This window comes from Catharus ustulatus, chromosome 23, assembly GCF_009819885.2.
Source record: "Catharus ustulatus isolate bCatUst1 chromosome 23, bCatUst1.pri.v2, whole genome shotgun sequence".
In the NCBI taxonomy this organism is placed as follows: Eukaryota; Metazoa; Chordata; class Aves; order Passeriformes; family Turdidae; genus Catharus; species Catharus ustulatus.
In genome coordinates, this window is record NC_046243.1 from 1,857,636 (window position 1) to 1,885,102 (window position 27,467).

Below are 27,467 nucleotides of genomic sequence, written 5' to 3' on the forward strand. Positions count from 1 at the left end.
ACTAGGGGGGTAGGGGGTGGCCGGGACCCGCGGGGCTGGCGGTCTTTCTCAGCTGATCAGGGTCCCGCCCTCTGATCGCTGTCCTGCTCCACCCGTAGCCCCCGCCATGGCCAGCAGCAGCCCGCAGAGCCAGCCCACCATCAGCTTCCCCCGCACGAGGAGCGCCCGCCGCCTCGCTGCCCCCTCGGCCAAGGGTGACCCCTACGCCCTTGCTCTGCGCCCCTCGCCGCGTTCCAAAACCTCAGACCCCGCCGACCCTGGCCAGGCCACCCCGGGCGCACGCTCAGGCCGGACCACAGCGCAGCCCCTGAGCCCCAAAGTGCAACCCCTGAGCCCTCGCAAACGCCTGGGTAAGTCCTTCCGCCGAGACCGCCCGGGAAAGGCAGGGGGTGCATCTCTCTTATCACCCCGGAGGGCTGGGGCAGACAGATGGGCCCAGCCCCATCCGGCTCTGGAGGATTCACCCCCATTTCGGGAGGAAGAGCTGCTCCCGCGGGGTTTTTGGGTGCTGAAGCCAGGGAGAGTGGCCCCGTGTCACCACCAACCTATTACCCCTGCAGGTGATGACAACCTGTGCAATGTCCCCCATGCCCTGCCTGGCTCCCCGGCCAAGCGCAGCAAGGAGAACCGAGGCCGTCGCCTGCTCTTTGGGGACCCCTCAGCCTCCCCCGAGCAGCCCAAGAGCCCGGGGCCATCCCCGCGGAGCAGGGGGCCAGAGACCCCTCGGAGCTCGGGGCAGCACCCACGCACCCAGCTCTTCAGGCAGGAAGGTGAGTGTGAGCAGGGCTGGGTGTGGGATCATGGATGGGATGGGGCTGCAGGGATGGGATAGGGATTGGGAATATGGATGGGGTAGAGTTGAAGGTGGAGCAAAGGATTGAGTTGGGGATAAAGATGGGCATGAGGTGGCAGACAGAGCCAGGGATAGGGAGGGGTATATGGAGGCAGGGATAGATATGATGGCAGAGATGGGGATCAGTTGGGATGGCATCCCTGCAATGCCACATTCTTCCCTGAGTCCTCTTGCTCCCCATGCAGGTACCTGTTACCAGCAGGTCAAGCAGGTGCTGCATGCGGCCGTGCCCGACCGGCTCCAGGGCAGGGAGAGGGAGACCGGGATCCTCCGGCAGTTCCTGCGGGAACACGTCCTGGGGCGCCGGCCCGGCAGCCTCTACGTGTCCGGAGCCCCCGGGACTGGGAAAACAGCCTGTCTGAGCCGTGTTCTGCTCGACTGCAAGGTGTGTGCCGTGGCCACAGCCATGGGGCTGCTGTGGGGGCTGGGGGGCAGTGGGATGGGGTCATTATAACATTCCTATTTCATGGCAGGACGAGCTGGCCAGGAGCAAGACTGTGGTGCTGAACTGCATGGCACTGGGCAGCCCCCAGAGCGTCTTCCCTGCCCTGGCACAGCACCTGGGGCTGCCCGTGGCCACTGGCCGGGAGCGGATCCGGAGCCTGGAGAAGCATCTGACGGCCCAGGGGCCCATGGTGTGAGTTCCCTGTCTCTGGTGGGTGGAGTGGGATCCCCCTGGATGCCAGGAGAGGCAGGCTGGCAGCAGCTCTACCCTCCTTGCTTGGAGTGCTGTGAGGGGACAGAGCAGGGGTTGATCTGGGCTCTCCTACAGCCTCCTGGTGCTGGATGAGCTGGACCAGCTGGAGAGCAAAGGCCAGGACGTGCTCTACACCCTCTTTGAGTGGCCTCAGCTGCCCAACTCCAGGCTTGTCCTCGTGGGTGAGTGTGTGGGGTGCAACACTGCCGCCCTGGGCACCCTCACTTTACAGCTCCCTCCTTGGAGAACAGCCCTCATCCTCCTTTTTCCTTCACCCTGCAGGGTTGGCCAATGCTCTGGACCTGACAGACCGCAGCCTGGCCAGGCTGGGAGCCCACCCGACCGGCAGCCCCCAGCTGCTGCACTTCCCACCCTACACCAAGGAGCAGCTCACCTGCATCCTGCAGGAGCGGCTGGGACAGGTGAGGGCATAGGGAGGACAGAGGGGGGGACATGGGGCCCTCTGCCCACACGGGTGGCAGCACTGACGGCCCTGGTGCCTCACAGGTGGCAGGTGACCCCGTCCTGGACTCTGCTGCTCTCCAGTTCTGTGCCCGCAAGGTCTCTGCAGTCTCCGGTGATGCTCGCAAGGCCCTGGATGTCTGTAGGTCAGTGTGTGCCCCAAAACCTGGTGGTGCCAGGGCCAGCTTGGTCCCTGTGAGTCTTCCCTGCACCAGGGTGCTGGTGCCAGGGGTGCCTGCTCTGCCTGGTGCTCAGGGCTGTTCCTCCCCAGGCGTGCCGTGGAGGTGGTGGAGCTGGAGGTGCGAGGCCAGACCCTGCTCAAGCCACTGCCTGGGGGTGAGTTGCTGCTGCCAGAGCCAAAACCCTGGGGGGCTCCTCTGGGGTCTCCTCAGTGGGAGTCTTTGTGGGGCACCTCTCTCCATTACCACCTCCCTTTTCTCACCTCCTTGGGATCCTCTCCTTGTCCCACAGGTGACTCCCCAGTGTCCCCCGTCCCCAAGCGCGTGGGGCTCCTGCACATCTCCCGGGTGCTCTCGGAGGTGTTTGGGGACCGGCTGGCAGGGAGGTCCCAGGGAGCCCAGGACACCTTCCCACTGCAGCAGAAGGTGCTGCTCTGCTCCCTGCTCCTTCTCACCCGGCGCTCACACACCCGGGAGGTGACCCTGGGGAAGGTGAGTGGCGGTGGGACGCTCTCAGGGCTGGACCTGGGCAGTGGGTGGGTGTCCCTGGGGCGTCTCTTGGGTGCTTTGCTGTGGTGTAACCCCCTCTGCCCTCCCCAGCTCCACGACACCTACAGCCAGGTGTGCCGGCGGCAGCAGCTCCCTGCAGTTGACCAGGCTGAGTGTTTGTCCCTTGTCACCCTCCTGGAGTCCCGCGGTGTCCTCGAGCTCAAGAGGGCCAAGGAGGCCCGGCTGGCCAAGGTATGGTGGGGCTGGGGGTGGTGGCAGCACTGGGGTCCAGTGATGGGCCACAATCCAGTGGTGGGACTGGGGCAGGATCTGGCAGCACGATGCTGAGCATCCCCGTTCTCCCACCCAGGTTTCGTTGACACTGGAGGAGGCAGCACTGGAGCACAGGCTGCAGGACACAGCGCTGGTGGGCAGCATCCTGGCCCAAGGCCTGCACTAATTCCCCTGCACCCTCCCCAAGGGGGATTTCACTGCTGTGGCAAGAGCAGACCAGCGGCTCTCAAGTCTGGGACATTTGTCAAGTTCTGCCCTTGGGCTGTCAGTTTAGGATCTTTTTATTAATATTTTTAATATAATAATATTATTAATGTTATATTGTGATTTATGCATGATGGGAGCTTAGGTGGGAGGCTGGGACACCCCCCAACCCCTTTGCAGGGAGTAGTGGGCCCCCCTTGCCACCCTGGTGTGTGATCTGAGTTCAGTGTTGCTCCTGCCATGAATTAAGGACCATGTTTGCTCCCGACTTTCAGAGCCTTCCAAGGCCCTCCACAACCTTCACCACCACTCTGGTGCAGAGAATCTCCCCAGTGCCAGCCCTGCTCTGAGTCCCAGTGCTGGCAGTGGCAGAGGGGGTGCAGGGACACCTGGGGAGGGAGAGAACAGGGGGGATCCCTTTATCTCCTGCCATGAAATAAAATTATTTTGGTTCAGCTCTGGCTTCTGCCCCCCCTATTTCTCCTCTTTTCCCCCAGTCCCTGCCTGCCCCACAGCTGTGGGGACCTGGTCCTGTTCTTCCCCAACCCCTCTCCTGAGCTCCAGCCCCAGCCTCAGCTCCTGGCCCCAGCTCCTCCGTTTCTGTTAAATAATGGACGCTTTGACCTAATTTTGCAGCTTCCTCATTGCGGGGGATGTTGGGGGCTCCAAATGGGGGGGGGGGAGTGGGAGGGGGTGTGGCTCATGTCCCTCCATCCCACCATACCTTGCCATCCCACCCTGTCCCCCAGGACCCCTGGCTGCCCTTCAGCACCTCCTGGCCAGGGATGGGGCGTTGGTGCTGGGGGAGGATGTGGTACCGGAGTCCCCAGTGTGCCTCAGTTTCCCTGTGGCCCCAGGGGGTGGCCCTGCTATGTCTCAGCTCCACCCTGGCTCTGCCCCCAGCTCTGTGGCATCCCTGCAGGTCGCAGGACACGGGGCCATTTGCACCGGGTGCCCAGGACAAGGACACAAAGGGGAGCCTGGTGGGTGCCACCACAAACTGGGCAGCCCCCTCTCTGCCATTGCAGGGCCAGGGGACACCTTGGGGACACATCTATTCCTTTTGGCCGTGGGGAGCAGCAGGGAAACCGAGGCGGGGGGGCACGGGGGAATCTGGGAGCCCCGAGGGCCCCGAGCAGAAGAGGCTCAGCCCTTGCTGCCGGCGCTATTTATAGCCAGCACTGCCATGTGTCGGACGTGTGCGGCCGCACGGGCGGGCGCCGGGGTCAGCCCAGGCTGTGCCTGCTCTGGGCTGTGTCCCGGTGCCCTCACCACATCAGGGGCTCTGGGAAACCTTGTCCCTGCCCACACCGTGGGGCTCAGCAGGCGCCGTGACCCAGCCACCTGTCCCCAGGCTCTGGGGCTGAGTGGGTGCCAGCATCGTCCTGCCTGTGGGCAGAGCTGGGCTGAGCAGGAGCTGCCTGGGGGTCCCCAGCTCCCCGTTGACCCTGTGCCAGCCTCAGGGAGTGACGCAGCCCCACGGCACACGGTGACATGGCACACGGTGACAGTGTCAGGAAGGAAGCGCCTGGCAGCGTGCGGGTCTGTGGTGACGCAGTGGTGATGCGGGCAGGCATCCTTTTCCCTCTGTGCCCCTGGCTGCTCCATCCCTGTCCCCCCGTGGTGATGGTGGCACAGGCAGGGCATGGAGACATCTGTGGTGGGTGCCCCAAGGCCAGGCTGGAGGGTTTCCAGTCCTGGCACTGTCCCTGGGGTGTCCTGGCTGTGCGTGTGGGGATGGGGACTTGGCCCCCCTTGCCATGCCAGTGCCAGCTCCAGCTCCACTCTGCCGCAGTGGATGAAAAATCGATGGCGCAGCTGGATCCAGGCGCGTGGGTGCCGGAGCTCCCGCTGGAGCCGTTTGTCACCTCGGGCTGGCAGCGCTGCGATGGGAGCAGCGTGGCAAGGGGACACCCGGGGACACCCAGCAGTGATGTGGGGGGACCGAGGGGGCTGCTGGGGTCCTGTCCCCCCACTCCAGCACATATGTGCCCATGTCCCCTGTGCCCACACACATGTGCCATGCCCACAGGGCCGAGCAGTGCCCAGCTGTACCATGGGCAGCCCCACGCCCGCGTGTCCGGCCCGAGTGCGCGGCGGGGGCTCGGTGTCCCCTCGGCGGTGTCCCCGGTGCCCCGGCTGCCTCGCTGTCCTCCCTTGCACTCTCCTTACATAAGCGGCCACGTGGCGGGCACGGCCGCCTCCCGCCGCGCCGTCACCGCCGGCACCCAGATTCCATCTGACAGCCCCTTTCCGCTCGGCTGCTCCCGCCTGGCACCGGGGCCGGGGGTGCGGGGCAGGACCCCGTGCGACCCCGCCGCGCCCGGTCTGCGGGGCCTCGGTGCCACGGGGACACGGCCGCCCTGTCCTTGTGGCACCTCCTGCCGCGCCCTGGCACCCGCTGCTGTCCTGCCCCAGGGCTGGGCCTCGGTGCCACGACGCCAAAGCCAGACAGGGCTGGGCCCCATGGCTGGGCTCAGTCCCATGGGGTGAGGGGCTCAGTCCCGTGGGGTTGTGCTCGGGGGTCCCCGGTGGCCATCCCGGTGGGAGCGGAGGGGGGTCGGGCTGGCCGCCGTGCACATCTGGGAGTGATTTGGCACATTCCACTGGGCTGAGCACATGGCGGCGCCTGGGCCTCGCCGCCGCGGCCCCGGTGTGCGGGGAAGGGGCCAGCGGCTGCTCCGGGGCCTGGCTGCCCGCGGCTGGACAGGGTGTCTGAGTGGGCACACGGGGGAAACTGAGGCACGGGAATGTGCTGAGTGACCTGGTGGGCATTACCACCCTCTTGTGTGGGCACTGTGGGATTCTGATGGACACCCAGGGGTGCTGGGCAGTGAGGGGGTCAGTGTGACTCCCCCTGGGGTATGTGCTGAGGCTGCCTCAACCCTCCTCACATGCGTGTCTTCCCTGCCCCACTGCCCTCCCAGTCCTGGTGCTGCAGGGTCTGGGCTGTGCTGCTGGGTGCAGCGCCTTGGGTGCCCTTTCTGGCCCCCCAGAATGTGTCTGGTGTCCATCTCCATGTCTCCATTGCCATCCCCTTCTAGGATCAGCCTCTCTCTGGGGACAGAGCAGAGAATCCCCCTTGGAACAGGCATTCTATAGTTCCCAGGGTGCCATAGGTGCCCCAGCCCTTCCCCCTCTGAGCCTGGGGGCGCAGCTCAGGGACTCCCCATCCCTCTCCCCTCTTTTCCCCAGTGTATTCCCATCTCTTCCCTGCACCCCTGGAGCACCCAGCCCATCTTTTCCTTCATGTGTGTGCCCCAGTCCTCCATCCGGGGGTTGAGTGTGGGTATCCAGAGGCAGAGAAGAGGGAAGCGGACTGGCGGGGGCGTTGGAGCACCTCCTCCTGTGAGAGTGGGGGGGAGAAGGGTAAGAGGGGCATCGAGGTTGCGGTGCGCGGCCCCTTTAAGAGCCCCCCCACCCTGGCGCGGCGCGCGCACCCACTTTCTCCCCTTCCGCTTTCTGGAGACTTCAAAGAGTTACAAAGCAGGGCTGGCCCCGCCCCCGCCCCGCCCCCGCCTGCTCCCCATTGGTCGGCGGGGCGGAGCGGGGGCGTGGTCACCGGGAGGGGCGTGGCCTCACCCCGCTTCCCCCCGCCCTCCGCCGCCGCCGCCGCTGCCGCCGCCGCCGCCGCCCCGCCCGGCCCAGCCCCGGGTAAAGTTTCCCCGCGAGCACATGACTCGCAATGGCCGCGGCCGCCGCTCGGTGAACCCCCCCGGGAACCCCCACCCCACCCCTCCCTCACCCCTCTAAGCCGGGGCGAGCCCCCCCCTTCCCCCCGCTCCTTCCCGGTGCCGCCGCCATGCAGCCACCACCGGGAACTCCCCGGGTTTAAGGATTTCGGTGTTGGAGTCTCCGTGAGCAGGTAATGAGGGGGCTCTGGATCTATCCGTGGGAGCGGGGTTGGGAAGGAGGGTCTTGATGCGGCTCGGGTACCGCCTCTGGGGATCCCCCTCCGGTAACGGGTGATCCCGGGGTTCCCGCAGCGGGGGAGGGACTCCGCCGGGCTGCGGCTGCCGGGAGCACCGGAGCCGCAGCGGCTTTCGGGATCGCGGCTCTGGCCTCTACCTCCTACACTGGGCTTGGGGGGTGCTGGAGTTCCCTCTCCCGGTACCGACCGCCTGGGCGCTCCCGAGCGGCAGCGCTGCCCCCCCACCCCGGGACGGGCTCCGGGGTGGCTCCGGTAGCCTCCATACCCCACCGGGGACCGGACGACCGCCACACAGCGCGGTGCTGGGGATACCTCCCCGGGATCACCGAGCTCCCTTGGGCCGCCGGTGCGTGCAGCCACATTCCCCCCCCCACCTTCCCGCGGCGGGGGGGGGGGCCGGGGCCGCTTCCCCTTTTCGGGGTGCGGTGGGGCCGGGGCCCGGCGGGGGAGCGGGGCCGGGAGCGCGGGGGGCGGCGGGGGCCGGGGGCTGGGGGGCGGGAGCGGCGTCTGCGCCGTTTCCTGGCCGGCGGGCGGAGGAAGCCATCGCTCTGCGCGGCTGACAGGGCGGCGGCGGGCGGGGGGGCCCGGGGGAGCCGGGCGGGGGGCGGCGGGGCCGGGGAAGGGACCATCGGCCGCCGCCTCCCTCCCGCAGCAGCTGCCCGGGGCCGGGCCGGGGGCGGCGGTGCCCCCGCGGGCTCTGGGTGGGAGTGGGCGGGTGGGGGGTGCTGTCCCCCGGGTGCTCGACCCCGACAGAGGGGAGACCCCCCCGGGGGTGAGGAGCAGCGCCCCAAACTGGGGCGGGCCGGTGCGGAGACAAATCTGTGCCTCTGTCCCCCAAATCTGTGCCTCTGACCTTTGACCTCATTGGTGGCAGGGGCCGCCCCGCAGCGCGGTGGATGCTCGGGGGGGATGAGGAGGTTCCCCAAGCCGGTCCCCCCGCTCCGGGGAGCCGGGCAGGCACCGGCTGGTGGCTCCGGGTGCAGCGCCCGCCGCGTCCTCGCGCTGGGATTAGCGGGTGACGGCTCGGTGGCTTAGCGGCCCCGCGGCCACTGCTCCCGGGCCATATGTCACCGGTGGGCCCCCACCCTGCCCTTGGGGGTGACCTTGCTGCGTCTCGAGGATGCGCCTGCTCCCGTGGGTGCGCGCACCAGGGATGCCCGTGGGTGACCCGCTGGGTGTCTGGCCCCTTTGCTCACTGCTCGCGGTCCCCCCAGGTGACACGGCCACCGACAGCGGGATGGCAGGAGCAGGGCAGTGCCCTGCGCCTCATCCGGCGCTGCCTGATGCCTGTGGCTGCTCCATCCCGCAGGGACGCCTGGCGTCGCCCAGCTGTCCTCGTACATCCTCCGTGTCCCCGCACTCGGTCCCTGTGGCAGGAGCAGCGTCGCGGCCGCGGAGCCTGGGGACGGCTGTGCCACCACCACCGCCTGCCCTGCGGCGCTGGGATTCACCATCCCGCCGCTCCAGATCTATTTATATCCAGGAGGTTCTGGTGTGACAACGTGCCACATTTGGCCGCGCGTGCCCTGAGCCACCGTGCCCTGAGCCGCTGCCCTGACAATGTCCAGCGCCGATGTCAGTGCCGCCTTGAAGAGGGTGGCTGGGTTCTGGGGTGCCCCAAAAACCCTTTTTGGGGCGCTGCTGCAGCACGTCAGAGCTGGGTGAGCTGTGAGTCCCCTGCAGTGCGTGCCTGGAGCCTCAAGGTGCCCCATGCCATGGGGCACCCCTGTGCTGCAGGGCCCCCTGGCAGCGCCAGCCCCGGGGGGGGTGCAGCAAGTGCGGGGGGGGTTGCGATCATATCTGCGGTGACACATGTGCTGATTACGGAAAATGGGTTAATCTCCCTGCGGCTGGAGGCGGCTTAGCGGGGGGTGGCTCGTGGCAGGGCCCGGCGAGGGGCCGCGTGCGCCCGCAGTGGCCTCCGCTGTCCCCACTGAGCCCCGGCTGCCAGGCAGTGACAAGGGACATGGCAAGGGGACGTGGCAGCGGCGCACGGCTGCTTGCCCGCCCGCAGCCAGCCTGGGCGCGATGCGGTGGGTCGCGGTGGCTGCGGCACGGAGCGGTTTGGCCCCCCCAGGTACATCAGGTCTCTCTGCTCCCGGGAGCCTGCCCAGGCTGGGGGCACCGTGCCACCAAATCCCGGTGTCCGGGGGTGTCGCACAGCCGCCTGCCCGCCGTGTCCCCCCGCGCTGTGTCCCGAGCGGCCCCGTGCCAGCTGCACTTGTCTGCCGGCTGTCGCCGAGCCAGCGAGGGCTGTCTGGGGCCGCGCTGTTCCCGGCACGCCATTCCCAGGGCGCCGGCTGCCGCCGCAGCCTCGGCTAAAAACAACCGGGACTGCTGCGAGTGGCTGCCGGGGCACCATTCCCCTGCATCCCCTGGGGAACTGGGATGAACTGGGATGGGGCACTCTGGGGCCGTGAGCCCTGGGCATGCGGTTTCCTGATTTCATCCTGAGGGTGGGGATTGGGGTGTACCTGGGGATGTCCCCTCCATGTGGGGTGTGTCCCCAGGGTGCTGTGGGGTTGTAGGTCATACTGGAGCTTTGGGACTGGCCTGCCTCTCTCAAGGCACCCACGGTGCAGCCAGGCCAGAGCGGTGCTGGTGGTGGTGTGGCACAGCTGTGGCCATCGCAGGGGCCGTGGCGGGGGCCGGGGCACCTGTTCCCGCAGAAGAATGGCGTGTCTGGTGGTGGGTGCGGGAGGTGTAACCGGAGCGGCGCGTTCCCGGCGTAACCGGAGTCGGCCCGGCTGCAACAGGTGGAATTTCAGTTTGTGGCTCCTGGCGGAAGCGAGATGTGGGGTGCTGGGGTGAGGACCCCACACTACAGGGTCAGCAGTGACCCCCTAGAGTGTCAATGCGCCTCCATGGGGAGGGCGGCCTGGACACCATCCCTGCCAGCACAGACAGCGTCCCCATGGGCAGTGTGGTGTCCCCAGCCCTGTGTCAGCGCTGGGGGAGCGATGGTGGCTCGGTGCATCTTGCAGTTGGTGTTGGGATGTGGGAACACCATTGCTGCCCAGGGACCTGCGGTGGGGCTGAGCAAGCCCCTGGGTTGGCTGCTGGCCCTGTGGCTAGGATGTAGGTCCTGGGGTCTGCACTGGCCTCAGCATCCTCAGATTCCTGTTCCCAGCAGCCTCAACTCCGGCACACGCTGCCTGGCCGAGTGTGTGCCGCTGGCTCCGGCCGTGCCGCAGGCTGGGCATGATTCACGCCTGCCCGGGGACGTGAGAAACGTGACGGTGACTCACCGTGGAGAGCTTTGGGGATACGGGGAGAGGGTCTCTCTCAGCAGCCCTGTCAGGGGGGCACCTCGCCACCCCTGCGCAATGCTGGCTTGCCCGGGGGGGCCCGAAGGGACTGGTGGTGGCGGGGGGCAGAGGGGGGCAACCAGGCTCTTGGCCTCGCGTGCGAGGCCACCCCAGGCTGGCTCTGCTGCCAGCGAGGAAACCGCAGGCTGCAACCACAGTGGCTCCGCAGGCGCTTCCTGCCCTGCCCGGAGGCTGCCATCCTGTGCCCCCGCACCCCAGCACGGCAACCCCGCTCTGCCCACACACCATGGGGTGCAGCCTGGCACCGGGAGGGTCCCCACTGCCTGTTCTGTGAGGGTGGGGGGCACAGACAGCAGCCGCTGCCAGATTTGGGGAGCGCAGGATGCTGCGGTGGTGAGCCCTGCGATGGCAGCAGGGACAAGGGCTTGGGGTGGCAGGTCAGTGGGGTGATACATCAACGGGGTGATACGTCAATGGGGTGACAAACTCTAGGGTGGCAGGAAAGCAGGGTGAGAGAATCTGGGGTGACAGGGGCTGTGACAACTGGCCCAGGACTGAACTGAAACCTGTCCGCCTGGGAATCGAGAGTGGCAAGGGGAAGTTGTGGCCTGGAGCACGGTGCCCGCCGGCGTGACAGGAAGGGCTGGGTCACTGCCCGCTGCCCTGCTGGGCACCCCCAAGCACCCCCAGGCCCGCTGGCCCCCCGCTGCCGGGGGTGCAAGGGCGGTGTCCCCGCTCACCGGCGTGTCACATCCGGGCGCTGGCGCTGCCATCACTGTGTGCCCCGACAGGAAGCACAGCTGGGTTTAGGGGTGTGACACGGTTCGGGGCTGGGGAGCTGCCTGCACTGGGGGGTTTGCAGAGTGTCAGGGTGGGCTGGAGGTGTAACTGGGGAGGGGGTGTTGTGGTGTGGCCATTCTGGTGGGTTCCTGGTTGCTCTGTGGTTGGTGCTGGCTGTGCTGGAGGCACCACCCCAGCATGGGGGGGGTCACAGTGGGGTGCTCCCTTTTTGGAAGGGATCTCTTGGGGGACTGTGCCAGCGCTGCCTGCATGTCTGGGGGTGTGCATGTGTTTTTGCAGAGGGCTTTGTGCTCTCTTTGGGGTCACAGTGGAGTGGTGGCTTAGGCAGCTGTGTCCCACCCCAGCTGTGTCTCCCCCCAGCCATGGTCCCCCAAATTATGTCCCCATCCAGCCCCACTGCTGCTGGCACTAGGAATAGTCTGATCTGCGTGTCCGTGCGTCTGTCCATCCGCTCCCAGGGGCCAACCCCGGCCTGGGTGGGAGGTTCCTCGTGGCTGGATTTGGCCCGGGCCCTGCAGCAACGTTTTCCACGGGGCTGGAACGAGGCTCCGGATTCCAGGAAGCTCCGGGCCTCGTCCAGCTCCTGCGGGGACTGGAGGAAAAGGCGTTGGGGCGGGTGAGCATGGGCCCTGCTGAGGGGCTGCACCGCCCCTGGCCCCACACTGCTTACCTGGGGGGCTCTGGGAATGTGGCTTGGTCAGAACATGCAGGACTCCCATTTGAGACACCCAGGACTCACATTGGGGATGCTCACAACCCCCCATTTGGGGAGCAGCTGTGTTTTTGGGGCTGTGGCAGCGCATGGTCCCAGGGGAACTCCTCTGGGCAGCAACTTCTCCTGCCCACCAGGAACCACAGGAGCAAGGCTGGCCATGATCCCCAGACCCTCCTGGCCACTGCTGGTCGTGTGGAGCATTGGGAAGGGGGGGTCACTGGGGTGCACAGTGACCAGCCCGGCGGCGTTGGCCTCGCTCGGTCCCTGGCCAGCGCCGTGTGGGGGGGTCTGAGCGGGTTGAGTAATTGGGCCCCGGCATGGCTGGCGCGGTGCCCAGCAAGCACTTGGCACCGGCAAACATAAACAGTTCTTCCCGCGCCTCCCTCCCCTGGCTCCCCCTGGCCAGCACAACTCGGGGGCCGTGGCCTGGCCGGGGGGGCCAGGGGCTGTCCCCCACACTGCAGGCAGGGATCCCTGTGTGGACCCCATGTAAAGGCTGTCCCCAGTTCCATGCTGAGCTGGTGTCCAGCACCATGTCCTGTGGGAATCCCACACTCACTGGGGCACCCTGTGCTGGGGGGGATGTGACCCCCACCCAACCACTGATGGGTGCCCACCCCAGGGGTGACAGGACCATAGATCTCAGGACTATGGGTCGGTGGGTGCTGGTGTGAGTTGGGAGAACGGGGGTCCTGTCTCCAGTGGGTGCAACCAGCTGGGTTCTGGGGGGGCGGGCAGGGCCGTGCCCATCCCAGCCCCTCCCCAGCGCCTTGCCGGGCGGCCCAGCCTTGTTCCTCTGGATCCTTTTCCGCCTCCGCGGGGCCGGGAGCCAGCACTCTCGGCAAATAAACAGCCCCCGCCGGGCCCCGCGCCAGCACTTAAATAAACAGCCAGCCTGGGATTGTGAAAGCCCCGCGCCCCCCTTCCCACCGCCCCCCGACTGGCCAGGGCCGAGGGGTCCGTGCCCACCGGCCTGGCGTGGGAGCTGGCGGCGCAGGCATGGCCTGGCACGTGGCACATGGCACGGGGCGGGGGCTGCCTCACGATGGGCACGGCCCAGCCCTGCGGTGCTGAGCCCCCTCCCTCCCAGGCCGGGTGGCTGAGCCCCCTCGGGATCCGCGCAGGGATGGGGGGAGCGGAGCCGGAGTGGGCGCGTGGCCGTGACGGCAGAGCCAGCCTGGAGCAGAGCCGCTGTCCTCAGGGGACCCCAGTGTGCCCGTGTCCCCTCCCTCGTCCCCAGCTGCCCTGCAACCCCCCAGGCTGGGGCAGGGGCTGCTGCCCCCAGGCCCTGCTGTGTGCCCCATCTCCCATGCCTGGCCTGGCAGAGCAGGTTTGGGGTCACGGTGTGGCCTTTGGCTGGAGGGGCTGCCCTGTGGGGCCACAGTGTCCCCAGGCCGTCCCCACACTGTCCCCCCGTCCCCCCACTCAGCTAAGCTGGGATTAGCGAGCTGCGCCTGCCGGTGCCGCCGTCCCGGTGTCGTTAATCGGGGGGATCGGCGTTAATCCCACACGCAGCCCCAGGCCCGGCCGGCTGCGCCCTCCTGGGGCCGAGAGGGGATGTGGCCCTGGGGGGCTGGGGAAACTGAGGCATGGCTGGTGGGTGACCCCAAGGAATCAATGGTCCCAGCCTCTCTGCTAATGCCCCTCTCTTCTTCCCCCGCAGGACCAGCGCCAGCTGTGAGGACAGCCCGGCAGCAGGGCACCCGCGGGCCCCATGCTCTGCTTGCCCCCGGGACCCCGCACCTGAGAGCCCCCCGCACCGGAGACCCCACCATGGCCAGCAACAGCAGCTCCTGCCCCACGCCGGGTGGGGGGCACCTCAATGGCTACCCTGTGCCTCCCTACGCCTTCTTCTTCCCACACATGCTGGGGGGGCTCTCTCCGCCCAGCACCCTGGCTGGCATCCAGCACCAGCTCCCTGTCAGTGGATACAGCACCCCGTCACCTGCCAGTGAGTACCACGGCCCTGCAGGAGCTGGTGGGACCCCCAATGTTGGGGGGGTACGTGGGGACCCTCCTGGGCCAGGCTCTGTCCCCAGTGTGGGATGTGGGTGCCAATCCCAGACTGGTCTGTAACGTGTTCCTGGGGCAGTGGCACTGGTGAGGGAGGGTCTGCCTACTCCCAGCCACACCTGTGGGGAGATGATTTTTGGGAACTCCATGATGCAAGCACTGGGTGCTTTTCCTCATGTGTCCCTGTGAGTGCTGCTGCTAGGGAAACTGAGGCAGGGAGTGGTCAGTGGCCCTGGTGGGGTTGTGTCATTACTTGCCTTCATTAGTGGCTGTTTTTCATGCCTGTTATTAATGGCCCACGGGCCCTGGCCAGGGTGTCCCTGTCCCTCACTGTGACCAGCCTGGGTGTCAGCAGGCTTGGTGGGTGCTCTGTCCCCACGGTGGCTCTTTGTTCGCCGGTGGCGGGGCTGCCATGGGGGAGGCGATGAAGGCAATGAGGACAATCATCATCGCGGCTGCTCCCGATTCCATTTCCCCATGACAGGGTCGTCCATCACGGCCCCAGTAATCACTGCCTGCCGTGATGGCAGCTGGGAGCCGCTGGAGGTGGGCTCCCACCCAGGATCCCCCTGAATCAGCACCCCTCAGAGTGCCTCAGTTTCCCTGGATCCTCTCTTGGATGCCATGGGGTGACTGCTGGACCTTTTCTCACCCCAGCCCCACGGTAGTGGGTGCCCGTGCCTGTTCCCTGCAACATGAGTGCCCTGCGGCGCCCGCTGCCGGGGAGAACCCCGTGGGTCGGGGTGTGGCAGGGCCCCCCCGGCCCGTCCTTGGCCCCGGGGGCTGGTGCAGGTCCGGGCAGGGCCGGCCCTGGGTGCTGTCCCCCGCCGGAGCCGCCCCGGCGGCGGTGGGACCCAGTGGGACCAGTTCAGCGACTGGGTGTCGGCGGGTGGGGCCACTCCCCCGCGCTGGCTCTGGGGCCATTCCGGGCGTGTGGGAACAGGCTGGGGGGGCCGCCTGTGTCCCCCACTTCCCTGACACTGAGGACAGAGCCGTGGGCACGGCTGGAGGGTATCCTGGGGCGAGTGGCTGACTGGTGAATCGTGCCTCAGTTTCCCCTTGGCCTTCCCTGCTGGGTGCCCTAGGGATGCAGGGGTGGGGGCACCATGTCTTGCCGCCCCCCTGTAGCATCCACACAGACTGGTGGGTGCTCTGTTGGGGTCCTGCAGTATTGAGGTGTCCCGTGGTGCTGCTGCTCTCGCTCCTGGTGCAGGGAGGTGCTGGTGTCTGTGTCCCACCTGCGGGGGGCCGGTGCTGCCACCCCCTCCTCACCATGTGTCCGGCCCTCACCAGATGTGTTGCAGCTGCACTGCCCCGGGGCTGATTTGGCTTGGCCCTACTGGGGGTGCAGAAGCTCCTCTCTGGATTCACTGGGCAGCCCAGTGGGTCCATGGGTGCCAGGATGGGGATCTGCATGTGGGCACACGTGTGCTCCCATGATGGATATACACACATGTGCCCTTGTGGGCTGGGTATGTGTCCATGGCACCGTGTGCTGCTGGCCGTGCCGGTACGTGTGTGCCCAGCTGTGTGTGCACACCTGGGGCTGTGCAGGGTGTGCACACATGTGTCACACATGTGTCACACATGGGTATGCGTGTCAGTGCCTGCTGTGCCTGTGTGTGCACAGCTGGGGCTGTGTGGAGCATGCACGCGTGTGTCTGTGTGTCTGTGTGTGTGTCGGTGACACATGCAGAACAGGGCTGCCCGTGTCCCTGTGCCAGGTGTGTACACGCGTGTTGCTGCGTGTGACAGCGCTGCGTTGTGCCTGTGCCCTCATCCCCATCCTTGGGGGCTCCGTGGCGCCTGCCTGTCCCTGCAAGTCCCCTCCCCTTGCCCAGCGCTGGCCCGTGGCGTGTCTCGGGGGGTCTGTTCGGGGCTCCCTGTGCAGCCGCCCCCCCAAACCCTCCTTTGCCCTGATTCCCAGGCCTGGCTGCGGGAAGCGGGACCCCAGCCCAGCCCCCGCTGCAGCCGCGCCCCCCCGGCCCCGCTCCGGGCAGCCGGGACAGGGGGCCCCGCGCCCGGGCTGGCCTGTCACCCTACCCGCTGGCTCCGGTTTCCTCGCGCCGCAGCCGCTCCCCCGCAGCGCCCCGTAATTAATTAATTTTTAAAAATTAATGAGCAAAACGTGCTCCCTGCAGGCCGGGGGCCGGGGTTGGAGGGGAGGGCCGGGGGGCCCCGCTCAGGGCAGTGGCCGGGGAGCCCCACGGGGTGCGGTGCTGGGGACCCCCCGGCCCCCCCAGCCCTGCCCGGGGAAGATTGATGAGGCGCTGGGCCCCCAGCCTGGGAAAGCCCATTAGGCGGAGGTTCTCTATCACTGTCAGGGGCCGGGGGGAGCCGCCTGCTCCAGCCGGGAATTCGCCGGGCTCAAAAGCGGCTGAAGGGGATAAATGGGGTCTTTTGAAGTGGGCGGGCGAGAGGGGGGCTGCGGGGCCCGGGGGGGCTGCGGGGCCCCGAGGTGCCGGCGAGGCGGTGGGGGAAGGGCTGCGGCCAGCACCCCGCGCTGGGCTGGGGGGTTTTTGTGGGACATCCCTGTCCGTGGGGACTGTGACCCTGTGATCCCAAAGCCATCCTCTCCGGGCACGGCGGCGTCCTCCATGGGGTCCCCATGGGCTGTAGGGTTGGGTTTTCATCAGCCTTTTGGAGGTATCTCTGTTCCCCCGGAGCATCGCTCAACGAGTGGGGCCAGGAGGATGCAGAGCTGGGGATGTTGCTCGAAGGGCCCTGTATTCGTGTCCCCAGGCTGCCGGTGGGATGTGGCTCAGGGCGGGGTGTCCCTGTCCCACTCACACTGTGGGATTGCGTGCGGGGTGTCCCCTCGCCCAGTTCCTCTTGGCTCTGGAATTAAGGTTTTGTTGGTTTTTTTTTTTTTTTTTTTTTTAATCTCTGTTTCTTCCTGTTGCCGCCGACGCGGGACGGGAGGGGATGCGGGACGGGAAGGGATGTGGGAAGCGGTGCAGGAAGCGATGCGGGATGGGAAGCGCTGCCCGTCGGGGCGGCCTCCGGCATGGCCTGGCCGCGCGGTGCCACCGCCCGCGTCCCCTGCGCCGTCCCCTCCGTCCCCTCCATCGCAGCCACATTCTTTCCAGCGCTGGTAAATGAGTCAGAGCAGACATTTGTCATGTTCGCTGCAGGAAGTTGGAGCAGCGCTGGGCTTTTGTTCGAAACCTGCTGGCTAAGCAAAGCCCCGACTTGCCATTATTATTTAAACAGGCGCTGCCGCGCTGCGCGGCCCCGCACGAACACACGGACACGCACACGCGTGCACAGCCATGCACATAGACACAGTTACACGTGTGCACAGCCACATATGTGCACAGCCATACACATAGAGACAGCAAAATGCGTGCACAACCACATATGTGCACAGCCACGCACACAGACACAGCCACACATGTGCACAGCCATGCACGTAGATACAGCAAAATGCGTGCACAGCCACACATGTGCACAGCCACACATGTACAGCCATGCATACAGAGACAGCCACACATGTACAGCCATACATGGACATGCACATGCATGTGCAGCCACACATGTACAGCCACATGTGCACAGCCATCCATGCACACAGAGGCAGCCACACATGTGCACGGCCACACAGAGAAATGCACATGCATGTACAGCCACACACACAGACAGCCACACATGTACATGGGACAGTCACATGCATGCACACACACAGTCACAGAGCCACACACGCAGAGCCACACACACACATACATGCAGATGTGTGCGGCAGCGCCCGCATCCTCCCATCCGTGTCCAGCCGTGCTCCTCCTGGCCATGGCAAGGCCCAGCTGGGGGGTCAGCGGGGCTCCTCTCCCTCCAAGGGCACCCCTGGGCTAGGGCACTGTGGGGCCAGGGCAGTGTGGAGGCCGTGGTGTGCCCGCTGTGCAGCAGGGAGATCAGCACTGCAGCGGGAAGTGGCACCCCCAGGGCCTGACCTTGGCGTGTGACCGTCCCCGCTCTGTGCTGGCAGCGCTGTCACCACTCGGGGTCTCCGAGTTTGTGGTGTCAGCTTCAGCGTGGGCTTGTGTGAAGGGGTGGTGTGGTGGGGAGTGGTGGCACATGGTTCTTTGCCCTGCATGGATGACATGCCAGCACACACATGTGCACGCACACACAGATACAATGGGCTGCGCACACACACATCTGTTCATGTTCTCAGCTACTCCTGTGCTCGGTGAGACATGGGGGTGTCACACACGCATGTGTGTGTGTGCAGGACGAATGCACACACGTGTGTCTGTGTGTGCAGGACGAATGCACACACGTGTGCGCACACAGGCTGCCCTGCACAGGCACACGCACTTCCCCGTGTGTTTGTGTCCTGGGAACACACATGGCCCTGCCGCAGCGGGGATGCAGACACGCGTGATGCACTGGGAACATGCATGAACACACGTGCACATGCATGTACATAGACCTACCCACCCCTCTCGAGGTGGGGGCCGAGGGTCAGGCCGAGGTGAGCCCTTCCCGCGGGTTCACCCGCAGTTCACCCGCATGCCATTAGGCAAATGAGCCGCGGCCGCTAGGCAGCCCCCGGGACCCCCCCGGGACCCCCAGGGCCCCCGTCATCTCCGCCGGGCAGTCCCCGGGCTCCCCAGCCCCGCCTTGAGCCCCTCCCCATTTCGCTCCCGCGTGGCGCTGCCCCCGCGTGTCCCCGTCCCTCCGTGTGTCCATGTCCCCCTGCGTGTCCCTTTGCCCCCGCGTGCCCTCTCCGTGTGTCCATTTCTCCACCGCGGATCCGTGTCCTCCTGCGTGTCCGTGTCACCTCATGTGTCCGTGTCCCTACCACCTCTGTTACCCTCCTGCATGTTTGTGTCCCTCTCGGTGTCCGTGCCCCCCGTCCCACATGTGCTTGTCCGTGTCTTGTGTCCGGCAGACCCCCGCGTGTCCATTTCTCTCCTGTGTGTCCGTGCCCGTCCCCCGCATGTCCGTGCCCCGTGTCCGTGTCCCCGCGCGTGCGGCCGCGGCGCGGAGCGGGTTAAGCGCGGGGAGGCGGCGGGTGCCGGGAGGGACCGGGGCTGGCGAAGCCGCAGAGCCGGCGGGGCTGCGCCTTCCTCCCCTCCCCCCGCCTCCTCCTCCTCTTCCTCCTCCTCCTTCTCCTCCTCCTCCTCCTCCTCCTCCTCCCGCCGCTCGGGCGCGGAGCGAGCGGCGGGGCCGCTCCGCGGGGCGATGGCAGCGCGGCGCGGGGCGCCCCGGGGGCGCGGGGGGGGGCACTGACCGCCCGGGGCCGCCCCGGCCGGGGGAGCCGCCCCCGCCGCCCCGGGGCTATGTACGAGGGCGCGGCGGTGGCGGGGCTGCCCCCCGGCCCCTTCCTCCGCATGGATTTCTACGGGCCGGGCCCCCGGGGCTGCCCCCCCCGCCGCCCCCCGCCGTGGAGCAGCTCCGGCCGCTGTAGGTACCTGCGCACCGGGGGCGGACGGGGCCCCCTCCCCTCGCATCGGGCTGGGGAGAGCAGCCCCGAAACCCGGGAGGGTGTGGGGGGGGGGGGTTGCGGGGATGGGTGCGGGGAGCGGTGCTCGGTGCGGGGGCCTTGGCCGTGGGCGGGGGGCTGAGCTGAGTGCTGGTCCTGGAAGAGTGCGGGGCTCAGCCCCCTCAGCCTCCTCCCCACCCGCTCCATGCGCAGAAGGCACCGGCTCTTTAAACACCCCCTGCCTTATTTCGGGTGCAGTCGGCACCTCGGGGCCGAGCTCGGTGAAGGGGGGCAGGAGGGTCGCCTCTCACCCCCCCCTTCCCGCAGCGGGGTCCGGGCAGAGCCGGCTCCACCGGGAATTTCGCTCTCTCCTGATAAAGGCTCCGGGAAAATCCAATTAACTACAGACGGAGCCGCCGCTGCTGCCCAGGCGCGGGGGAGCCCCAGCCTGGGCCCCCACCCTGCCGCGGATCGGGAGGGTCCCCGTGGGCCGGGGGGTCCTGGGTGTGGATGTGGGGCCGGACCAGTCCTCTCCCCGCTGGCGGGACCCTGCCCTGTGTCCCCGAAGGGGTCACGGCCCGGTGTCCCCCATGTGTCCATGCGCTGTGCGGGGCGGGGGGGCACGGAGGGCGTGAGGACACGGCCGTACCGGGATGGGCAGCGGGGGGGACACGGGCAGCGCACCCTAAATGCCGGCCAGCCCGGGAGCTGTTCCCCCACGGGGATGTGGAGGGAGCCCTGCTGTGGTTTGTGCCCACGCTGTCGGGGGCGAGTGAGGTTTGGGGGGGCTGGAGGAGTCCCGTGGCCCCGCTGTGGGCAGCCGGTGTCCTGGCACCTAGGGGCCACCGCAACAACCCAGGGAAAGTCCTGCAGGGTTCCGTGGGACTTTCACCCCGATAAGGGCGGGGATCCATGGCCGGGTGCCCGGCTGACGCCGTGCAAAGGGTGTGTGGCCGTGGACCCCCGGTCTCACTCCCCTCATTGTCTCGGGGCCGCTCGACCTTTGCGCTGGCACCGAGCGCGGCCGAGGGGCCTTTGTCTGCGCTGGGGACATGCGGGGAGCTGTGACGGGTGGGGGCTGCCCCCGAGGCCTCGCTCAGGCAGGGTGGGCAGGGGGGTCCCGGGTGCCACCCCTTAGTGCAGAACCCCCCGGCTGTGACTGTCCCGAACAGGGCAGCTGGGGGCCATTGTCCCCTCTCTGTGCCTCCCAGTCCTGCGGGGGCCGGGCCCCCCTCTCCGTGAGCTGCAGCGCTGGGTGGACGTGGGTCCCCTGCCCTGGCTGGGGCACCTCGGGGCTCTGGTCATGGTGACCGTGACCTGGCGAGCGCGTGGGCGGCGGGCGCTGGCGGGACTCCCTGGCTCCGTGCCCCGCTCCCGACGTCACACGAGGTGCCGTGTCTCCCCAGCCCGGGGGGTGCCAGCCCGGGCAGGGCTCAGCGGTGTCGGGGCAGCCGTGCTGTGCCTCAGTTTCCTCAGAGCCAGCTGCGGCTGTGCCCGCTGGCCCCGCGGTGCTGGCTGCTAGCCCAGCGTGGCACTGCCCTGCCCGGCGGGGCGTGTTGCGCTGGCACAGCACCCAGAGCTGCTCGAGGGGCACGGGGAGCCCACCCACACCCCCGGAGAGGACTGGGGCTGCCACCACGGGGAAACGGAGGCACGAGGCAGCTCCTGAGGAGGGGAAAGATCTTGGAGGAGCCCACCAACAAAAGTGGAAACCCCCTGCCCCTGTGGAGCCATGTGCTGTTGGGGGGTTTTTGGAGTGCTCTGGGGGTGCGAGAGGGGTACGTGGGGTTGGATTGTGCGTGGCACCCCCCTCGCTGGGCACAGGGTGGCCTCACATGGCCTTGTGTAAGCTGCGGGTCACAGATGGGTGTGTCGGGGTTTTGGGGACGCCAGGCCCTGGTGCTGGCAGGGGGCAGACACCGGGTCCTGGGAGGACACCCCGTGGGGACCGGGCGGTGCTCGGTGGGCTGAACTCCGTGGCCGGTGGCACCTGAACAGGACGGGGCACCCACGGCTCAGGGTTCCCTGCACCCTCTTCCCTTCCCTCCCCCTTCTCCTGCAGAGGCCCAGGAATTCGGGGCACGTGGGATTCTCATCCGCAGGGAAGCTCTGGGTGGGCCTCCACCCTCCTGTGGGGGTCTGTGACCCTTGGCACGGCACTGCCACCTCACTGGGCTGCGGGGACCCCCATAACCCCCGCTGCGACCCTCGGGTGGGCTTCCCCCCCTATCCCCCCATCCTCGTCCTTCCGCTCCTCCGGCCGGGGTCTGTCCCGGGGCCGTGTCGGGGTGGTGGCGACGCGGATACCGGTGTCCCCCCGGGCGCTGGCACACGGGGTGTCCCCGCAGGCGGTTTCCCACGCCAGGGCGGGGGTGCGGGTGTCGGGGTGCCCCGGGGTCCCCCGGCGCGGGCAGGAAGCAGCCGGCGGGGCCGCAGGCGGGGGCGGCGCGTTCAGCGTTCGCCCGGGATCTGGCGGAGCCGCAGCATCTGGTCTGCAGCTGGAGCCGGGCTCCGCTGCCTCGGCCGGGGGGGACAGCGGGGTCCCCCCTGCTGCGGGGGGGGCCGGGCTGGGGGCCGGGATGAACCTGGGCGTTGGAGTCCACCGTGTCCCCAAGTGCACCCCGCCACCCAGCCCTGATCCAGCAGGGGAGGTTGGCACCCATCCTGCCCTGCCCAGCACCTTTGGGTGCTGCTCTGTGCCCTGCCCGTGCCCCCCAGGGACACCCGATACTGCCATGAGTGGGGCTGTGGGGAGCTAGCCAGGCTGGTGGCTGTGCCCGTGTCCGTGTCCCCTCTGCGGTGGCACCGCGGTCCTCTGGCTGGTGGCGGGGGTGGCAGGGGATTCCCGGGGCGCTGGCGCAGCTCTGCCAGCGCAGGGACGCGGAGGGAGCCGGGTCCCCTCCCCCCTCCGCATCCAGCACATCAAAATCTTGTCAAATCCGCGTTTTGTGAGTGCAGCTCTCCACGAGGAAGTTCTTAAATTATATAAAAGAGGCGATAAATTATAGACGACGTTCGCTCAGTCACTTTAATGGCTCCGCTCCCTCGAGTGGCAGCGGTGATTTATTCAGCCTGGGAGCTCTGCCCAGCGCTCGCCCCCGCGCCCGTGTCCCACCCGCACCCTCCTGTCCCACCCTGCACACCCACGTCCCACCTCTCAGCCTTGGATCCCACCTTGCACACTCGCATCCCTCCCTGCACCCTCCCAGCCCACGGCACACGCTTGCATCCCACCTTGCCCGCTCACATCCTTACCTTGCACGCCCCCCCGGTGCCCCCCACACTCCTGTCCCACCCTGCACCATCACCTCCGTGCCCTCCTACCCCACCTCACACATTCCCCTTGTGCCCCACACACTCGGATCCCACCCCACACACTCACATCCCACCCCCCACGCTCATTTCCGTGACCTCAAATCCCACCCCACGTACTCCTCACCCTGCCCCGCTCGCTCCTGTCACACCCCGCACATTCCCGGTCCCCGTTGGCGCCTGGGGACAAGCGTCAGGGGTGGCTTTGTCCTGTTGTCCCCTCCCTGGTCCCATCCCGTGGCCTTTGTTGAGGGACCCGTGGTGCTGCCGGGCTGGAGACCCCCACCCTTCACTCCCCAGACCCCCCCACTCCAGTGGGGCCCCTTCTCCGGGCTGGGTGTCCCCGGCCGGGGCTCCCCGCGGCTCCCCGGCCCTGGGGGGACTCTGGCGGCCGTGGGGCCCTTTTTGGGGTGCAGGGGCCGGCAGGGCGGGGGGGGGGGGCCCGGGCTCCCCCGCCGGGCCTGGCCTTTAATATCCTGTTTGACTGGTTCGCTTGGCTCCGCTGCAGAAAAACATTCGCAAACATCCCGGAGCAGCCGGGGAGCGCTTAACCCCTGCCTGGCTGCGCCCCACGCCCGGGTGCACCCCGACTGTGCTGAGCCCCTCCCCAGCTCCAGGGGTGCGTCCTGACCGTGCTGAACCCCCCTGCCCTGCATGCCAGGGGTGCACCCAGCTGTGCTGAGCCCCCCGTGTGCCAGGGGTGCACCCCAAGTGTTCTGAGCGCCCCCAGCTCCAGGGGTGCGCCCCAACTGTACTGAACCCCCCTCCTGTCCGGGCTGTGCTAGGGAAGGGGCCAAGGCTTGACCTGGGGGACTTGGGCACCTCCTGCAGGGTCTTGGATGGGGGTGCTTCTGGGGTGCAAGAGGCACATGCCTCGAGGTTTTGGGGAGCAGGAGGAGAACAAGCATGTTCCATGAGGTTTTGGGGTGCAAGACTGTGTCCCCTATGCTGTCAGGGCCCAGGTCTGCTTGTTATGGGGATAAAGGCAGCGTTGCCCTTGGGGATGTCGGGGACCTTGGGGTGCCAGCTGGGTGCCACTGTGCCTGTCCCCTCCTGAGGGGCCATGCTTTGACTGGGAGTGGTGAGTGACCCTCAGGCTGTGGGGGTCACCGTGTATATATGGGGGTCACAGTGTACATGTGGGGGTCACCCTGTACGTACAGGTGTCACACTGTACACGTGCCCACACGTGTGAGTGACTGTGTGCCACTGGCCCTCACAGCCTCCATCCCCCCATCCACTGGCAGTGCCGCCTGGGCTGGGGGCTCCTGGGATTCCGGCCCTTTTCTTTGCTTTTTTGTTTTTTTTTTTTTTCCCTTTTTTTTTTTTTTTTGTGTGCCTGAATTCCACATCGTCTCTGTGACCTGGAAATGTCACGTTGCATCTTCCCAGCACGCGTCCTCTCCCCGCTGGCCCCGCTCGACCTGGCGCCAGGGCCGGGGTGGGCAGTGTGGGGCTGGGGCTGCCGGGACCCCTGGAGCTGGGGAGCAGCCGTGGGGTGCAGGATGGTGGGGAGGGGTCCCTTCCCGGGGGGGCTCTGTTCCCTGAGTGCCACTTCTCCCCCACAGCCGTGGAGACGCAGAGCACCAGCTCGGAGGAGATCGTGCCCAGCCCCCCGTCGCCCCCACCCCTGCCCCGCATCTACAAGCCCTGCTTCGTGTGCCAGGACAAATCCTCGGGGTACCACTATGGGGTCAGCGCCTGCGAGGGCTGCAAGGTGAGCGCTGCCACCGGCCCCGGCTGCCACCGCGGCTCCCCGGGGTGCTCGGGGTGCTCGGGGTCCCCGTGCCAGGCGCTGACCGGGGCGTGCGGGGTCCCCAGGGCTTCTTCCGCCGCAGCATCCAGAAGAACATGGTGTACACGTGCCACCGGGACAAGAACTGCATCATCAACAAGGTGACGCGCAACCGGTGCCAGTACTGCCGGCTCCAGAAGTGCTTCGAAGTCGGAATGTCCAAGGAGTGTGAGTGGGGATGGGGATGGGGACAGGGATGAGATGGGAACACCCAGCCTGGTGTCCTGGTCAGGGGGCTCTGGGTGTGATGGAACATCCCAGCAAGGCCCCGGGGGGATGGGGACCCCCTGGGACTGTGTCACAGCCTGGCAGTTGCCCTGGCAACACGTGATTGATAATGTCAGAGATAAATGACGCTGAGAGGCCTCCCTGCTCCGCTGGCAGTTGTCATGGTGCCCAGCTGTGCCCCCGCGGTGGGTGCCCGGGGGATAGGACTGCTGAGGCACAGCTGCCTCCTTGAGTCCTGCCCCATCTGCCAACCCCTGGGGGCCTGGGACCCCTGGGAGGAGCTGGCAGAGCCTGGGGGGCCAGGAACTGCCAGGGGGGTTCAGCATCCCAGGGTCTCACCCTGCACCTAAGAGGGGTCCTGGCCCTCTCAGCCCACAGAGGATGATCCCTGCAGGGCTGGGACTCCTCCCAGCCGCTCCCCCCTTCCCAGCTGACACCCCCAGGGTCCCTCCTGTGCCCCTCACCTGAGCACAGCGGCTCAGCTGCCATTCTCTGTCCCTGGGGTGCCTCTGTCCTGTGTTGGCTTTGCAGAGCACTGTCCCCTTGGTGAGGGGTGTGGACTCCCCAAGGGTGCCGGGTCTAACTGCACCCCTAATTGCTCCTAATGACTTGGAGGTTGTTTAAAGGAATCTGTGGGGCTGATAGCTCTGCTGGGAGCTTGCCATTACAGCTGAACCCATTGCTGGTGGCAGGTTCCCATCCTGCTCTGAGTGGCATGGTGGGGCAGGGGCTGGGTGGCACTGTGACAGTGATACTGACCCCGGCATTCCTGCAGCCGTCCGCAATGACCGGAACAAGAAGAAGAAGGACGTGCCCAAGCCGGAGTGCTCGGAGAGCTACATCATCACACCTGAGGTGGAGGAGCTCATCGAGAAGGTGCGCAAAGCCCACCAGGAGACCTTCCCCGCGCTCTGCCAGCTCGGCAAATACACTACGGTGAGTGGTGAGGGATCCGGGGTTCCTGGGGGGCTGGGAAGAGTGGCACCCCCCTGGTGCCCTCATCCCCCACCTCCCACCACAGAACAACAGCTCGGAGCAGCGCGTGTCCCTGGACATCGACCTGTGGGACAAGTTCAGCGAGCTGTCCACCAAGTGCATCATCAAGACGGTGGAGTTCGCCAAGCAGCTCCCCGGCTTCACCACGCTCACCATCGCTGACCAGATCACCCTCCTCAAAGCCGCCTGCCTCGACATCCTGGTGAGCACGGGGACAGGGATGGGGATAGGGACGGGGAGGGGACACCAGGCTGAACCCCCTGCCCTCTCTCCCCACAGATCCTGCGGATCTGCACGCGCTACACGCCGGAGCAGGACACCATGACCTTCTCGGACGGGCTGACGCTGAACCGCACGCAGATGCACAACGCGGGGTTCGGGCCCCTCACCGACCTGGTCTTCGCCTTCGCCAACCAGCTGCTGCCGCTGGAGATGGACGACGCCGAGACGGGGCTGCTCAGTGCCATCTGCCTCATCTGTGGAGGTGGGTGCAGGGACAGGCACCTGCCCAGTCCCCCAGTGCAGCCCCAGTGTCCTCCCCCAATGGCTGAGCAAGGAGACCCCAAATGGAGCCCAAGTGGTGGGAGCTGGGAACCCACAGGATGGCAAGGGGGATGTGCTGTTCCCCCCAGCCACTGTGTGCCTCCTCCCCAGACCGCCAGGACCTGGAGCAGCCTGACAAGGTGGACAAGCTGCAGGAGCCGCTGCTGGAGGCACTGAAGATCTACGTGAGGAAGAGGAGGCCCAACAAGCCCCACATGTTCCCCAAGATGCTCATGAAGATCACAGACCTGCGCAGCATCAGCGCCAAGGGTGAGGCTCCTGCAGCTTTGGGTCCTGAGGGAGCATCCAAGGGACACTGGGGGATCCAGGTCACTCAGCATCCTCCAGAGGGGATGAAGAGGACACACTCAGCACTGCATCTTCAGGGATGCTGGGGATGTGACCATGTCCCTTGTCCTTAGTGCCCAGTGAGAAGCAAAGCTGGGGGTGTCAGTTTGAGGGTGATGCTTTCAGGGTGCTGTTTCAGCAGTGTCGCTTTTTGGATGCCATTTTGGGGGTGCTGCTTTTGGGGTGCCACTTGCAGGGTGCCGTATTGGGGGTTCCAGTTTCACCCTGCTGACCCTGCCTCTCCCACAGGCGCCGAGCGGGTGATCACGCTGAAGATGGAGATCCCGGGCTCGATGCCGCCGCTCATCCAGGAGATGCTGGAGAACTCGGAGGGCATGGACACGCTGGGGGGGCAGGCGGGTGGCCCCCGCGGGGGCAGCCTGGGGCCCCCCCCGGGCAGCTGCAGCCCCAGCCTTTCGCCCAGCTCCAACCGCAGCAGCCCGGCCACGCACTCGCCGTGACCCGCGCCCGGCGCGCACCAGGACAGAGCCCGGCACGCCGGCACGGGGGGAGCCCCTGCGCCCCCCCCGGGGCTGCAGCCCCCCCCCGGGGCGGACTCCTCGGCAGCCCCCGCCGGAGCGGCCCCCGCGGGGACCCCCCAGCCCCGGGCCCAGCGCGTTGGTTGAGTCACATTTCAGGGGCGCGGGGACCTCGGCCGCGGCCCCGGGGACGCCCCGGCCCCACCAGCACCAGCACCCACGGGATCGCGACCACCGAGCCACCCCCCCCCGCCCTGGCCGTCCGCGGGGGGGCCCGGCCAGCCCCGCACGCCGAGGAAGCAGAGTCATTTAAAAGAGAAAAGAAAGCAAAGTATATATATATAAATATCTATAAATATCTATAAATACGTTTTAAAACCTTTGTAAAAGTTTGGAGGGGTTTTTAGGCCTGTGCAGGTGGAGGGGGCACGGCG

General features: G+C 67.2%; 2 protein-coding genes across 3 annotated transcripts; both read left to right on the forward strand.

Moving 5' to 3' along the window:
• The first annotated feature begins 106 nt into the window (after nucleotides 1-106).
• Nucleotides 107-3,302, forward strand: CDC6 (cell division cycle 6). Its single transcript, XM_033079075.1, has 11 exons — nucleotides 107-350; nucleotides 561-770; nucleotides 1,039-1,238; nucleotides 1,327-1,490; nucleotides 1,626-1,732; nucleotides 1,833-1,972; nucleotides 2,058-2,158; nucleotides 2,284-2,348; nucleotides 2,484-2,683; nucleotides 2,792-2,932; nucleotides 3,051-3,302. The coding sequence occupies exons 1-11, from the start codon at nucleotides 107-109 to the stop codon at nucleotides 3,138-3,140; spliced, it is 1,662 nt and encodes a 553-aa protein (XP_032934966.1). The 3' UTR covers nucleotides 3,141-3,302.
• Nucleotides 3,303-6,918: 3,616 nt separating this feature from the next.
• On the forward strand, nucleotides 6,919-27,364 carry RARA (retinoic acid receptor alpha). 2 transcript variants are annotated; one of them, XM_033079130.2, is made up of 9 exons: nucleotides 6,919-7,043; nucleotides 13,558-13,845; nucleotides 24,213-24,361; nucleotides 24,466-24,607; nucleotides 25,443-25,603; nucleotides 25,689-25,865; nucleotides 25,943-26,147; nucleotides 26,318-26,476; nucleotides 26,804-27,364. In XM_033079130.2, the coding sequence occupies exons 2-9, from the start codon at nucleotides 13,668-13,670 to the stop codon at nucleotides 27,013-27,015; spliced, it is 1,383 nt and encodes a 460-aa protein (XP_032935021.1). In that variant the 5' UTR covers nucleotides 6,919-7,043; nucleotides 13,558-13,667; the 3' UTR covers nucleotides 27,016-27,364. The 2 variants fall into 2 exon arrangements, with proteins under 2 accessions (XP_032935021.1, XP_032935022.1); XM_033079131.1 differs by lacking the exons at nucleotides 6,919-7,043; nucleotides 13,558-13,845 and adding an exon at nucleotides 19,186-19,313.
• Nucleotides 27,365-27,467: the final 103 nt, after the last annotated feature.